Below are 15,758 nucleotides of genomic sequence, written 5' to 3' on the forward strand. Positions count from 1 at the left end.
GCAGAGTCCTCTTACAGTCAAGATTCTAGGCTGTTTGCTAAGAATGTGGCTATTCTTTTAACCGAGTTTCCTTTGCCAGGCAGGCATTGCTGGCGCTTTGTGTGAAAAGGGGAAAGACATGCATGTGAATCAGTAATAAACCAGGTACATAGCTGAGTGTCCTTTGACCAATTTCACGTGAAATGTTTCAGGAAAATAGTGCTTTTACATGTGCTCTCTGCTTGCATCAGCAAAAGCAAAAATCTGGGGGGAAGCATCAGATGCACTAAAAAGTCCAAAGTGTTCTGATTCTTGCTTACGTGTTGTGAAAATGGGTTTGTCAGGTTTGCTCCTGGTTTTGAATTGTATCAATAAATTGATTATGCTCCAAATGTAGACATGTATTTTTTCCAGTATGAGATGCTTGCCATTATGTAAATGAAGTAGCTGAGGTTTCCAGTTTGGAAATTAGGTTTAATGCTTTCAAGTTAATCTCTTAAAAATAAGCAAACAAGAAAACTGTTTCAGCAGCTTGTTGCAGACTTCTTAACTACTATGAACTAAAAGTGAAGGCAGTGTGTTATGGACATTTGTGTGGACTTGCATCAAATATTGTAAGAGACTAGTAGTTTCCTTTGTGAACACTGAGTTCAGATTGAGAATTGGGATTTTTTGAATGTTGCATGAGAAGGAAAGTGTTGGAGGAAGTGTTGAGTTTGCTTCAGCTTTTTGGCTTAACCCTTGTATTTGTCTAGGTAATGGAATTGTTTGCACCACTTCAGTCATTGCTTTGGGGATTTTTTTTTTTCCCCTTTATGACTGCAGAACTCCAGGTGAAATGAGAATTTTGCTTGTATTGGTATCAGCCAAGGATCTATCAAACTTTTCTGTAACTTGTAATTACTTGTTATAAGTCTAGTCTATCTGTTCAGAGTTCCTGTGGTTGAATGTTTTAATAAGCTTTTTTTTTTCCCATTAATCTCTGTGTGAGATATCTGGACGCAAAAAGAGAGGCTAGAGTCTCCTGATTGTGTTGTACATCCCTTAGAAGCTAATGCATTGTTGTGTTTGGTTTTTTATTCTTCTTTCAGTTAACTAGTTCTAAAATTCCCAGAGTTGCTGGAAGTTTTATATGTTCTGTTAGTCTCTCTGACTGTTGCTGTTTGTGGTTAATAAATAATATCCTGACCACTTCTGTATCTGTAGTGCGGCATGTTTGAAGTCTGAAACTTGAATCTCTTTACTGTCTCTTCTGGGAATTAAAGTGAGAAGAAATTATCTCATGTATTTTATGTCCCTGGATGGTATCTTCAATATTTTGAACTAAAACTTTGTGTAGTTCTTCCCAGACAGGGGCAACACAGTGGCACATGGCAAGCAATTCTTCCTTACATGAGTAGCTGTGGCTACTGCTATCTATTACCTAAAAGTGAGAGCTCATTTTGCATTTCCGTGTTGATTTTAATCTTAATCTTTGCTTTTCACTTAAAGCACAGGCATGAGTTTAGTTGTGGGATATACCCCAGTTATATAAAATCTCTGCCATCTAATTCTATAACTACCACACTTGTTGAAACTGAGTTATTTGGGAGAGATGATCGTAGCAGCTGGATTTTTTTAAACAATTCTATCCAAGTTATATTTCTTTTGCAGGAGTTTTAGATTAGCCTTACCTTTTCATGAGGTTGTGCCTTTTATCTTGAAGAATCAAGGAAAAGACTGAGCTGAGAATGAGCATATTCTGCAGAAAATTGTTTAAACAAAGGAATGCTGCGTAAAGCAGTTCTTGCTACTGAAATTCTAAAGAAAATATTGATTCTGAAGTTTAGATCAATTTTAAAAGTGGTTGTTCTCACTTGATTAGTAACTCTCAACTTTGTGTACCATGTGGCCTTGAAATGTTTGAAGGGTTGATTAAATGGTGGTTGTCTTGCTTGTAATGAATCAAATTCTAAATATCTGTGGAGAGGTGATAAGTGTGCTTATGTAGAGTGATTTGCCATCGCTATGTAACCTGGAATTACTTTTTTTTGTTCAACTTAGTATAGTCACTGATATAAATTCTTTTTCAGCTTCATTTACCTCTCAATTCCCCTCTACCTGGAAGTGAGTTGACTAAGGAACCCTTTCGATGGGATCAAAGGTTATTTGCTTTGGTTCTCCGTTTGCCTGGTATTACAGCACCAGAATCAGAGCAGATGACAGGAGTACCAGTGGATGACTCCGCAATCACACCTATGTGCGAAGTCACAGGAGGTGAGTGCCCTGGTTTCCTTTGACAGGTCTTTTAAAAATGAAAATTAATTCAATTTATCTCTACTAATCAAGTATATGTGGTGGAATAAGTATTTCTAAGGTCTTACATTACTTGTAAAAACTCAGAACTCTGATACAATAAAACTGAAGGCACTGCATTAAAGCTGCAGATGATTTGATGTAACCTGTCTTGGAAGAGCATGACTCTAGCAGTTTTTTAGAACAGAAAACTAACTTTTTTTCTAATGCACATTGGTATTGCAGTTAGAAATTGTAAGAATTGAGTCTGTTCTGCAGTACGTCAATCATACTCTGATCTAAAGAAGCTAAAAGTGAAGGAAATGTGTCGGGTTGTGGTTTTCTTTAAATGAATTTATGCAATGCATAATGCATAGTAATTCTGCAGAATTGATACTTTTCTCTCCATCGTAACTCATGATCTTTATCTCTTAGAATTTATATTCCAGACCAAACTCAGGCATTAGTTTCATGATTTTTAAAAGGATTTGATTCCACTGCTTTCTGACTGTAATGTAGGCTATACTAACAGTGCTTTGACCAAAATTCGTGGACAGTTAAGTGTTGATGTCTGTCACAAGAGGGAGCCCATTTTCCATGAATGCAACCAAGCATTTGAGTTAAAGTGATTAAGGGGCTGAGGTGCATGTAACACTGTCAGTTCTTTACTAGGCTGCCTTGCTGCTTAAACAAAGAGGGGAGTGTTTGGTAGAAGCTTTAGAGCAGTGATCCATACATAAATCAATGTGTGTGGCAGGTGAACAGTATTGAATGATCAAGTTAAAATAAGGGCAGAAACACTGAAGAGTCTTAACCTTGACTGTTTTGTTCTAGGTCGATCATATTGTGTGTGCTCTCCAAGAATGCTGAATCAGTGTCTTGAGTCATTGGTGCAAAAAGTGCAAAGTGGAGTGGTAATAAATTTTGAAAAAGCTGGACCGGATCCTTCACCAATTGATGGTACCTGAAATTTTTTACGCTGTCATATCAAATGGTGGGGATGAGTATCAATGTCATTTAATGAACTTAATGTAATAGTTCCCAAAACAAAGGGAAAACTGTTGCAATTTAGAAAGACATTATTACAGAAAGGACCTGCTACATCTGAATGTAGCAATCAATTCTGTTGTAATTTTTCAAAATACTGGCTATAGCTGCTGGACACTGTAAAACCTCTACATTTGGTCGTATTACTCAGGTAGTCTTAAATGCAGTGATTCATGTCAAGCATAGTTAAATGGGTTCATGAATTTTGAGCTGTAGCTTCCAACCAGATAAAAATGTAAATAGTTTGATATGGTAATACTGTGGGTTTATATGCTTAATCCTTTTTTGTTTAATGTAGTAAAGTGGCTGTACTGAGTTAAAATAGCAAATATGACTGTGCAGCCTTAACCTCATTCTAAGTGGCTTAGTTAGGTTCCCCTTAGGATGTTACTGGGAAGTGTTTGTGAAATTTTTTTCAATCCTACTTTGCTGCGATAAAAAGTCCAGCAGTATTAGTCATGTGTATCAATTTTTTTTTAATGCATGGAGATTTGAAGGTTATCTGGTAATAACAAAGGGAGGAGAAAGAAACTGGTTATTACGATGGGCTCCAGAATTGGCTTTCTCAGCTCTGATCCTGTAAACTTTCAATGCTTATTTGGTTTCTCAGAGTTTCTGGGGTTTTGCAGAAATGCTTACTGACAACTATCTGCTATTTTTAGAAATAATATTAACTGCAGGAAGAGCTTCCCTGGGGATATAGTTCTTAAACTCTTCACAGAAGTTGTTTAATACTAATTTTTAGTTTTAACGGTATTTTGACTCATAAGGCCTTTTTCTTCTTTAGATGGGCAGATGGATATATCTAGACCCTTTGGGCCTCAACCTTGGCACAGCTGTCACAAACTTATTTATGTCAGACCAAACCCTAAAACTGGGGTTCCTATAGGTCATTGGCCTGTTCCTGAATCCTTTTGGCCAGATCAAAATTCTCCAACGCTGGTAAGTACTGAAGCTAGATAAAGCAAAGGGGGTGTGTGTGTGTGAATATTCCAGGATTTCCTATTCACTGGTTTTTAAATCTTGCTATATCTACTTCATTGTAGATACTGTAAAAGCAGTGTGACCAAAGAAGGAATGACCCATGTAAACCTGCGTTGCAATTATCTTGGATAAATTACTGATTAGCAAATATTACTATGGGGGTTGCTTTTTAGTAACTTTGAAGCATTAAGAAACTACCTGAAACAGATTTATTTGTTGACCTGGTACATGCAGGTAGTGTTTCTGTTTGAACTCTGCTAAAATATCAAACCAGAAATAAAGTGACACTTTGATGATACACTATCAAATTCTATTGCCTCGCAGATGGTATTAATAGAAGATAGCATGATCTTCCCAATTTTGAATCTTTGTGATAGTTCTTTCTTCATTCTAGCAGGTGAATGTAATTTCATGTGCTGTTGTTCAGTTTAGTCATACCTTCAATTTATCCAAAGTAGAGAAACTCACCTTGTTTTCTTAAATATTATCTACAGAATTAATTTTATTTGTTCTTTTTAATAAAAAATGTATGCCACTGCCTTTTGGTCTGAGAACTAATCATTAGTGTAGTATAATGTACTTTTGCTAATCTTTGAAAATCATTAAAGGAGAAATAATACAGTTGTATAATTGTTCCCTACATTTCATGATGACTTTTTTGAATTTCTGTGGGGGTTTTTGATCTGAACTAGTGTGCTGACTAGAAAACTTGCTGAACTTTTCATCAATTTTATGTCCTTTAAAAAAATGTATAAAGTCCTTTGAAATACAGATTATTGAGGAGTGATACAAGTATGAAATTTTAGTCATATTTACAGGTTTGATATTGCTGGTGTCTGTGGCCATATTCACTGAAGGATGTGGAAGCCCTTCTGTAAACTACAAAGCAAGCTAGCATATATGAGTAAAAGTAAACCTTCTATAGTAATTTACAAACCAAAATGTCATTGTGTACTGGATAGTAAAAATCTGGTCTGTAGGAAAACTGTATTGTGTACTCCTTGTAATCACTATCAATGGCATGTCTGCCTCCGTTCAGTGTATGAAGTCCGTATAGTTTGCTACCGCAGATCTTGAGACTGCTAAAATAGATCTTGCCAAGTGGTGTTGAACTAAATCTGCTGAAAACGTGATGTTGATTTACCCAAATGGTGAGAAGATGATAAAAAATTCTTCTCTGTTATAACATGTATAACTCTTACAACTGCATAAAGCTCTGGATTATTGCATGTGCAGCTAAATTCCTGTGGACATCAATTGAAATTTCACATTGAGCCTTCCTTATGCAATGTTGGGGAGCTCAGTTTGCTGATAGTGTTTGAAGACTTGTATTTTCTTACTGTTCTGAAAATATGGTGCTAAAACTCAGCATATGTTGTAACTCTTGTCTGCTTAAGTCCACAGTTAGATATCTTTCTTTTTGTCCCTGTTACCTGATCCACAGTAGAGTTGTCTCAAACAGTCCTACCCCAACAACTGTTGTGTGTACTCTAGGTAATGATACTATAAAGGCTTTCTTAAATGTATATGAAAGTCTGCTAATAATTATGTTGTCAGATCAATATGTAAATGGATGCTCCCACTGTTCTGAGGTAAAAATAGTTCTGCTGTCTGGCCAAGGGTTATCGGACTTCTCAAGTCTTAGCATTCAACTTCTTTTGCAGCCTTTTTATTCCTAGTATAACTGCTTCATGGCTTGGGCAAAAAATCCACCACAACTCTTTATTGGAGGCATCTTCTTTGAAGAGAATTGCAGTTCCTTCAGTTGATTTGGCCCCCTGTTTTATGTGCACTTGGAGAGTACACCTTCCTCAGAGTGGAGACACTCAAGGCAAGACCAGCTCTGTGGGCAGATAACATTTGGGTGGCTCATCCTAAAAGAAAGAGGCTAGAGCTTATAAATGTAGAAAAATTGAGGTGGTAGGAAGGTCCGAGAAACCCCATGTTTCCCTAGTTCATTTTATATATTTATTAGTTTCCTTCTTGTAAAGAGAGTAAATGGAAGGAGGCTTCCCAGTTGAGCTGTTCCCCAGATTCTAGTGGCCTTGGAGGAGGCTCAGGGTAAGTATAATAGTTTATGTTCCTCTACCCTTCAGTGGAAGGTGTACAGCTCCAATTTTCATCAAACACAAAAAACCCTCTTTTCAGCAAAAGAAATTTCAAATATATTGTTAACTTGTACTTGAAATGTGAGGCACGAAGGCCTTTTCCCTGTGATTAATAAAAAGATTAAAATTGAAATACTTAAATTGCTTGAATTGAAATAATTTTGCACAGGCCTACTTAAAATATGAGTTGTTCTAAAGCTTTTTTTTTTCTGAACTCATATTGCTCTTCATCATTATAATTCATTTTGAATTTTGTAACTGTTAAATTTGTCAAGAAGTAAAAGTGCTGGAGGAGGTCAGCAAATGCAAAAGTGTGGCACCTGCTTCTGTGGGCAATAAGAATGGGCATGCCTTAGAGTAGCATTGAAGATTTTTTTTGTCCACACTGGGATTTACTTCCATTTGCAAAGTTTTGGGGAAAAGCAAGAAGTTTTACTTGCATACTGTTCTAGACTTACCAGATAAAATAATTGACATTTATTTAGAAACTAAAGGTTCCTTCATATTTGAAGACAGTGCTAACATCCTAAATTAATTGCTTAGGACTCATTAACAATAAATATGAATCCTTTACTGAATAGGTTCCTTAAATATGTCTATTTTCACAGAACCTGTATTACTTCAGTTGTTATAGCACAACTGCATTTTAATTGTTGTGCAGACTTATTAACAGTGGAATGTTTATGTTTAGCCACCTCGCACATCTCATCCTGTGGTGAAATTTTCCTGTACTGACTGTGAACCAATGGTCATTGACAAACTGCCTTTTGATAAATATGAGTTAGAACCTTCACCACTGACCCAGTTTATCCTGGAAAGGAAATCCCCTCAGACGTGCTGGCAGGTAAGTAGAATGCATGCTGAATTTAAGTTATTTATAGAATGCTGTTTTTCATAGACTTTATAGTCAAAAATAGGATATAAAATTGCAGCATACAATATTTTGGATTTACATACAATATAATGTGTTTTATTGCAGGTATATGTGAGCAATAGTGCAAAATACAGTGAACTTGGTCATCCTTTTGGTTACTTGAAAGCTAGTACAGCGCTGAATTGTGTGAATTTATTTGTGATGCCTTACAATTATCCAGTCCTCCTTCCACTGCTAGGTAAATACTACTTTATAAACATTTTCTTTGGTGATAGGTGATTGAAAAATTGATCTAATCTAAATAGAGTACTTGAACTAATGCCGCTATTAATCACACCTGTAGAAAGGTAGAATGTTGAGCAATGTATTTGTCATCAGTTACTTGTTTCACTTGTCACCAGTTGGCTGACCTTCATGACTTAGACTCAATGTATAAGATGATTTACTTAATCATAATTCTTTCTGATATGTTTTGGTCTCGCTTCTTTCATTATTTTAGGAGCCATTTTTCCCAATCTGTTGTCCTACTTATCAATTCAATTTGATAAAAAATTTATCAGGCTTCATCTTTTGGCTGCAGCATTAATCTTGTGTGTGTGCTTATATTTAGTTTAGTTGTATATATGTTAAAATGCACACATTAGTTCAAGCATTGAGGAATTAGCATTTCTTTGACAGTTTTTTACTGGAAAAAAGGTGCAATGCTGTCTAGACATGCCTTTCATTTAGCCTTTTTTCTTTTTATAACCATCAGATGACTTGTTTAAAGTACACAAGGCAAAGCCTACACTGAAATGGCGACAGTCATTTGAAAGCTATTTGAAGACAATGCCTCCTTATTATCTTGGGGTAAGATGACTTACTGTGTTAAAATTTCTATTTTATTATGTAACTATAGTTATCTTTCCACTGTGGGTGTATTTCCTATTTCAAGTAGAATATGTATTAATTTAAGAGAGAAAAGCTAAACTTTTTGCATAATGATATTTACTGTTTTCACTGGAGTCCTGGGGAAGGCTTGAGACCTGAATGTTATGAAAATGTCATCAGCTGTGACTTGTATATAAATGATAATCTCTGTTAATAATTGATTCTGTATGAATAGAACAGTGCTTTAAAACAACAACAACAAAATGCTGCACTGAAAGTCTTTTTTTTTTTTTTCTTTTCTAACTTTGAGAACCTCAGGTTCTGTTTGAAGTGGATACAGTTAGGTGGAAGTATGTATAAAGTTAAATATGACTATACAATATGTTCCATGTTTCAGCCTTTGAAGAAAGCTGTGAGAATGATGGGAGCACCAAACCTTATAGCTGACAATGTGGAATATGGACTTAGTTACAGTGTCATTTCATATCTCAAAAAGTTGAGTCAGCAGGTAATGTTGAAGCAAGAGAGCAGTAAAAACTTATTCTAATATCAGGATAATCTTAAAATACTGAAGTTCAATGACTTTGAAGGAAAAAAGAGCAGAAAGGTCAAGTTAATAACCTTTCACATAAGCAATTAGCAAAGAAGCATTTTGGTTTTCTGAATTGAAGGAAAACTTAACATTTAAATATAACCTTTATAGACTGGACTATGAAGATAGATATGGAGATACAAATTACGGGTTTTTTTGTATTTAAGGAGCATTTTTACTTGTACAGACAGTAACATACTTTTGTCCAAAAGAAAACATGTTGTCCTACTTTAGATATTGAAGATGTTCTAGCATTTTTTCAGAAAATAGAGATTTGTACTTTGTGCATCTGAATAAGAACATGTCCTTTCTTTGGCTTGTGAAATGAAATGGAAAGTGTCCAGTAACTATAAAGTAAACTGACAAAATTCAGAATCTCAAGGATACAAACATGGCAAGTGACCATTTAGAATTAACTGTGTTCAGAATAGTGCCTGTATTTTTGGCTAGTCTCCTGCACCAGCTAAAGCATTTCTGCCCTGCTACCTCCACTTCTATTTTGTTAAACTGTGCATGTTAAGCTTTCTTGTTCAAGATAATGAAATAATGCAGTAGGCTTGAAACTTCAAGAAACAGTAGTGTAATTATTTGTAACTTAGCTAATGAGTCCTTATGGACCAGCTTTTTCTTAAAACATTGATATAAATTATTACTTTAGGAAGCAAACCTCTTTAAGTTTACAGTATATCCTATTAAATTATAGTCACATTGCTCAGTATTCTGTGAACTGATCTCTCAACCTAGACATTTTGGACTCCTAAAATGGAATGACATGCACTGCAAATCATACTTCAAGCTTTTCTGACTTTGAAAAGTACTGTCAGTAGAGACTCAGTATTCTTAATAAGTACATAATCAACTTTTGAGTGGACTATAAATTTATGTGAAACTGCAAAACCAACATTGGCAGGTGTATTACTAAATTACTTATGGCTCTTTGTTCAACTGTATTCTGCCAAAAAAGCTGGCATTTATGAACATGTTTAATTTTGGTACAAATCTAACATAATATTGGGGGTTAGGTCTGTCTAGTCAAACAGAATTGGGTATTATCATATATTTAGTATATATTAATGTTACGACCATTCGTATCGGGCTTTAAAAAAGTTGGTACCATTGGGTGACTGATTGCAACTATAGTTGTGGGAGAATCGGTCTTTTGAGAGTTAGTGTTTAGCTGTAATCATAGAAAACAGTCTATGTGAGTACAGATAGATTTGCAAATAACTAGTCAAATTATGACAAATTATGAAAATAAAAGCATTGCATGCATATTGGTGCTTAGATACCGTAATGGGCAGCAGAGGAGAAATATGCAGAAGACCTAGGCACAAACTGTTCACTATATTTAAAACTGTAGTAAGCATTAAGTGGTTATGTATTAAGCACTCCTTAAGCACTCATCCTGGTTATGGTCGTCATAGTGTATTAGCACATTGTTGAATCTTCTAGGTAGGAATTTAAAATGAATAAGTCTGACTAATCCTTTTAAGAGCATATTGTCAATTTTATTTATTTATTTATTTCAAATTAAGGCCAAAATAGAGTCCGATAGAGTCATTGGCTCTGTAGGCAAAAAGGTAGCGCAAGAGACTGGAATTAAGGTCAGAAGCAGATCACACAACCTGTCTATGGCACATAGGAACGATTTTCAACATCTGCTACAGGGGATTACTGGGGAAATTCCTCATAGACCTCTAGACCTCAATATGAAGGAGTATGCTGGGTTCCAAATAGCTTTGCTGAATAAGGTAAGCACCACTGTGTGTAATGTTGTTATTTTCAATATACTTCCATTGAAATGCTAGATATTGTTTCTTACATGGTATTAACTTGAAATTTATTTACTGGAACCATAGGATTTGAAACCTCAGACTTTTAGAAATGCTTATGACATACCCAGAAGAAATCTTTTGGATCAGTTAACACGAATGAGATCCAATTTACTGAAGAGTACTCGCAAGTTCCTCAAAGGACAAGATGAAGGTTAGATAACTTTATTTTTTGTCTACATGTGATATGATGAGTACTAAAAAAATTAAGGCTGTTACAAATAACGTAGTTCTTGAAAAGTTGGTGGATGTCTGATGCTGCGATTAAACTATATGTTTTCTTAGAATTTTTTTTTCCTTAAGTAACTTATTGGAAGATAAAATGGTGAGGATAGAGAGGACTGCATGTTCACTGCTCTGTCCATTAGTCCATGTGAGGAGACTTGGACTCTTACATAAGATTCTTTGTTTTTTCCCAACTTTCATGATGTATCTGAGAAAAATCACAGGGCAATTCTGAACATCGTGATCTCTCTCCACGGAAGTGGATTGTGAGCAGTGGAAAAGTAAACTTGCTCACTGGGTGCTGCCAGTGTGATTCTTCTGCCCTTCAGGCCAGCAGCAAATAGTTTGATATTCTGCTAACTTACCCTTTTACTTTTCTATTGTGTCTTCTGGCACTGCTTTATGGCATCTAACAGAAGATAATGAAATAAGTGGAGAAAGTGAGAAGGGCAACACAAGTGAGAGTGTATGTTACGTTAGGCCTACCACTACTTGGTCAGATGAACATGTGATCAAGTGATAATGTGAAATGCAGAGAAGTTGCTTTTTGAGGAGTGTATTAAACCACATAAAAACTAATGTTATTTTTTTCCCGTTATTTCTGCTAGTGTGTGTTTTGTTTGATCAAAGACTTGGCAACTTTAAATCAATAACAAGTTTAGAATTGGGTCCATGTTGTTTCCAGTGATCAAAAATCACTGTTGCTTTGGGAAAACTGCTAGTCTCAATGATTAAATTTTGTGTAACTAAAATTGAGTAGAGTTATGTCACAGCTGTATGCAGCATGGCATTACTACTTTGCATTAATGTATCTTTTTGTAGGAAAGTTTTAGCTATTTGTTCCCAGTTTTATTTTTTTCACCCATCTACCCTGTTGAAAAGTTACAGGACACATTGAAAAACTAACATTCATGCATGAAAACTGTTGCTTATTTCCCTGTCATAATGATAAATACACAAGCCATGTACTGATTCACTTAAGTTTCCTGCATTCAAAACATGATGTTATAAATATCAATTAGGCAAGAGTAATGGTGAGTTTTGCACATCTGTTTTGTTAATGCATTTGTTAAAAGACTGAAAACTGGAAGTGTGAAGTGGATATAGACTAAATTCTCATAAGGTGAGCACTATCATATAGTAATTAACCCTTCTTTATGATAGATCAAGTTCACAGCGTACCTATAGCACAAATGGGAAACTATCAGGAGTATCTAAAGCAAATACCTTCTCCACTCCGAGAGCTTGATCCTGATCAACCACGAAGGCTTCATACATTTGGCAATCCATTCAAATTGGACAAAAAGGTGACTTCTTTGTAAAGCTTTTTTTAAAATGTGCTGTTTTGAGTGCGTGCTGCTGATTAGACTGTTCAAAGAGGAATGTATTGGAGAAACACTTTCAAGTATTCAGAAAAGTACTGCTTACAAGAAAGTCTCAGATGCTTTTCCATCAATAGTATCCTATAGAGGGCTGTCTTTATTGGAAAACCAGTATTATGCCTCTGAATTGTATTATAAATGAAATACGTTTGTCACTGTAGTATAGCTAATACCTAATCATGTTTCCTATACTAAACTTCCCCCAGAAAAAGCTTCCTGTATCTTTGAGAGCATAGATGCTCCCTGTTGTCCAAATCTGTTTTGGACTTTACTAAATTACCAATATAACTTAGAGCTCTTCTTTTAAATGTTTGAGTCATTTTGTAGTTACTGAAAAGGAAGGTTGACAGCCCACTCAGTTGTCTTACTTGGCAGACTGTTGGGTAAGGGCCTTAAGTACATTGATGTAGTCTAGAAAGGATTTGGTCAACATTTGAGAATTCAGTACATAATGGCATGTTGTACGTAATTGCCTTATACATGGTAATCATCATCATAACATCAGAGCATTCATTGTATTTTATATTATATGTTTTTGACGTGAAGCTTAAGAAGTCTCCCCATTAAATTAATTTCAGGGAATGATGATAGATGAAGCAGATGAATTTGTATCAGGACCTCAGAATAAACATAAAAGACCTGGAGAACCAAATATGCAAGGGATTCCGAAAAGACGACGTTGTATGTCCCCCCTGCTCAGAGGTCGACCGCAAACTCCTCCAGTTGTGAATAATCACATTGGAGGAAAAGGGCCACCGACACCAATCACACAAGCACAGCCTGACCTTGTTAAACCTATTCCTATTCACAAAAGTAAGTGAACTGTCATCTTTAGAGAGTTTGCTTTTTATTTTATGCAAAAAACTTGTTTATGTAGAAATACCATTGGTTGATTTCCCAAATATGGCAATTTTATCCCTCCTTTTTGAAAATGAAATATTTAAGTGTGCATCTGGGGTTAATTACTGAGAGAGTTAATATAGTCCTTCAGATGGAAGTCTTTCATATGAACTTTCCAGTATAAACAATATATTTCCTCTATTCAATTAGGTGATAATGTAAACAGGCAGAAGGGTGTTCTTCCTTTGCCTGGGAATTCAAATGCTCCAAAAGTATCACAATAGGAAGTTAACTTGCATTTTGCTGTAGTGCAGTGAATTCACTTCCCTTAGTGTGAAGCTGAGGTGCTGTGTAGTAGTTGTGCTCACTGTTCAGCACTAAAGTAAATTCAGTTTAGTTCAATGGGGAAAGACAAACATGGCATAAAAGCACATTTTACAGTGCTTTTTCTTTTGTTGGTAGTCCATATAGCAATTGCCCTTTTCACATAAAGAATATACCTGTGATTTTATTTTTTTTGAGCAAGTTAGGAAATATAGTAATGTGCTCAGTGATACAACCCACAAACATGTTTTCTTACGAATTGGCATGTACATTAGACTATACAAGCTGGAGCATAGCTTTACAAGAGTTTAATACTGAACTCACTCATTGACTTCTATCAGATGACAAAGAATGTGAATCTGACAAGTGTAATCTTCATTTTTTTCAGCATCAGAAACAAATAATGAAGTTACAATGGATGATGTGGTTGAGAATCATGTTACAGACCCACTTTCACCAGACATTTTCCCAAATTCTGTGGATTCAGAGTTTACAATGTCCTCTTCATCATTCAATTCGTTGGATCGACCAGCAGCTCATACAGAGGATGTAGGCCATGAACATTTAGGGAATAACTTGAATGTGGATGGATTTCTGGAGAATCATGAGGAAGCAGGTAGTAAAGAACAAAGTACTGAAGAGAACTTGCCAATGTCTTCACCCAGCAAAGGGAAAAAAACAGTGCATTGCAGAAGTTCCAGGGAGATTAATATAGAGCTCAGAGCACAAATCATGAAAGAGATCCGAAAACCAGGAAGGAGTAAGTATACCAACTCTCTCTTTCAAATGATTGGCATGAGGGCTAGACAAAGAATTCTTATTAGATCACTGTTTTAGAAACATACTGAACCATGAGACTGAAGCAACATAAATTTAAAGCTGAGAAGATTTGGTTCAATACCTCTGCTATAAACTTCCTGAATGAGTAATTAAAACATTGTTACACCTATAAGTATTCATGGAAGTCATGTTTTGTTTATTAGCAGTATTAAAATTAACTTGTCTGCTGTTCCAGTAATATCCTAAACTCCAATATCCTGTGGTTTTTAATGTTAGCATTCATTAAACAATATGTCACTGATACAGTCCTGGTTGATATGAGATACATCCTAAAAGCTTACAAAAGCTGCATGAAGTTTGTTGCATTTCACTCAGATCTATAACAACAGATATCTGTATAGGCATTTCTTAAGTGACTGATTTTGCTCTTCGTATCTTTAAGAATATGAAAGAATCTTCTTTTTACTGAAGCATGTACAAGGAAGCTTACAAACCCGACTGATATTTTTGCAAAATGTTATTAAAGAAGCTTCAAGGTAGGTAACTGAATTGTATTAATCTTATAAAACTGTACCATATACTGCCTGCCGTAAGTGCTTGACAACTATGCAGTTCTTTGAAACTTGCAGCACAGTGCTTTGCATTTGCAAGTAAATCCCTAGAAAAAAACAGAAACACATAAACTTCCTGATGTATGTTGTTTCTACAAGCTTAACTTTTTACCTCAGATTTTGTCTTTTAGAAGATCATTCAGGTTCCAAAGTTCAGTTGTGAGTGTACTGCTAATTTGAAAAGCTGATAGAACTGCATATTACTGTGAATTAGGCTTTTGGAAACAGCTGAAATTCATTATTCTGTATCAACTCAAAATCTTGTCCTAAAAATAACGTTGAGATCCAGGTATGTGCCATAATGATATGTGCTCTTCAGATAAATTTCCTTCAGAGCTACTGTAGTCCTGTCTGAGGCTGTGGAAATGGGAGGTAGTTTGTCACTGGAGTAGAGAGACTTGTTGAGGATTTAAACCCTGTGTTGTTAATCCAGGTAGAAACTGTTCCTTACAGCATCCTTAGACTGATTATACTTACTTAGCCTTCTACATGTTTACTAAGAGGAAAGAAAGGAGAAACATTTGATTACCCTTGGAACCTATAGTCTTTGAGGTGAAGTGAACTAATAATTCCAGCATCTTCCATGGATCATAAACATAACTATCTCTGAGGCTTATTTCAGAAGCCTCAAAGAATGGTTGATTATTTTTTTTCTCTAAACTGTTTTTGTAGTAGTCAGCTTTTTTCCTGTGGCATTGTTAAACAAATTTTATGATTAAATAAAAATCGAAGTAATTATTGGGTAATACTAGGTTGAGTGTTTAAGGTACATTGAATGTTGGACGTTCATACAGCTCCTCTAGCCTTCTACTGCCAGCACAGTGGGGTATGCAGATTTATATAGATCATGCTCTTCCTATAGCAACAGTTGCTTTATCACGCATTTGCTTGATGTGTCTTTATTGTTATATCACCTATCAGAGTTGTTCTATAGCCTGTAGTTTATACATGCTTCCTCACTGTCTTAGCACACCAGAAAAATACTGTTGCTCCTGGAGCCTCTGGCAGCCCTTAGTGGGGTTTGGAATATTTGTGC

The 15,758-nt window shown here is 35.6% G+C and overlaps 1 protein-coding gene across 2 annotated transcripts in view; it reads left to right on the forward strand.

Annotated features, from left to right (window-relative positions):
* INTS6 (integrator complex subunit 6) overlaps positions 1-15,758 on the forward strand; it is a 43,840-nt gene that overhangs the window by 24,699 nt on the left and 3,383 nt on the right. The window contains exons 3-15 of one of the 2 annotated variants that reach the window (XM_026845568.1): positions 2,052-2,235; positions 3,088-3,213; positions 4,088-4,242; positions 7,084-7,236; positions 7,372-7,504; positions 8,021-8,115; positions 8,534-8,644; positions 10,264-10,479; positions 10,588-10,714; positions 11,950-12,092; positions 12,746-12,980; positions 13,720-14,091; positions 14,554-14,647. In XM_026845568.1, the coding sequence (XP_026701369.1) occupies positions 2,052-2,235; positions 3,088-3,213; positions 4,088-4,242; positions 7,084-7,236; positions 7,372-7,504; positions 8,021-8,115; positions 8,534-8,644; positions 10,264-10,479; positions 10,588-10,714; positions 11,950-12,092; positions 12,746-12,980; positions 13,720-14,091; positions 14,554-14,647 (2,144 nt within the window). The remainder of the gene's footprint in view (positions 1-2,051; positions 2,236-3,087; positions 3,214-4,087; positions 4,243-7,083; positions 7,237-7,371; positions 7,505-8,020; positions 8,116-8,533; positions 8,645-10,263; positions 10,480-10,587; positions 10,715-11,949; positions 12,093-12,745; positions 12,981-13,719; positions 14,092-14,553; positions 14,648-15,758) is intronic. The other variant, XM_026845577.1, reaches the window with a different exon arrangement.

The sequence above is a fragment of the Athene cunicularia genome (assembly GCF_003259725.1).
Source record: "Athene cunicularia isolate RWA chromosome 1 unlocalized genomic scaffold, athCun1 chr1_part1, whole genome shotgun sequence".
Taxonomy (NCBI): domain Eukaryota; kingdom Metazoa; phylum Chordata; class Aves; order Strigiformes; family Strigidae; genus Athene; species Athene cunicularia.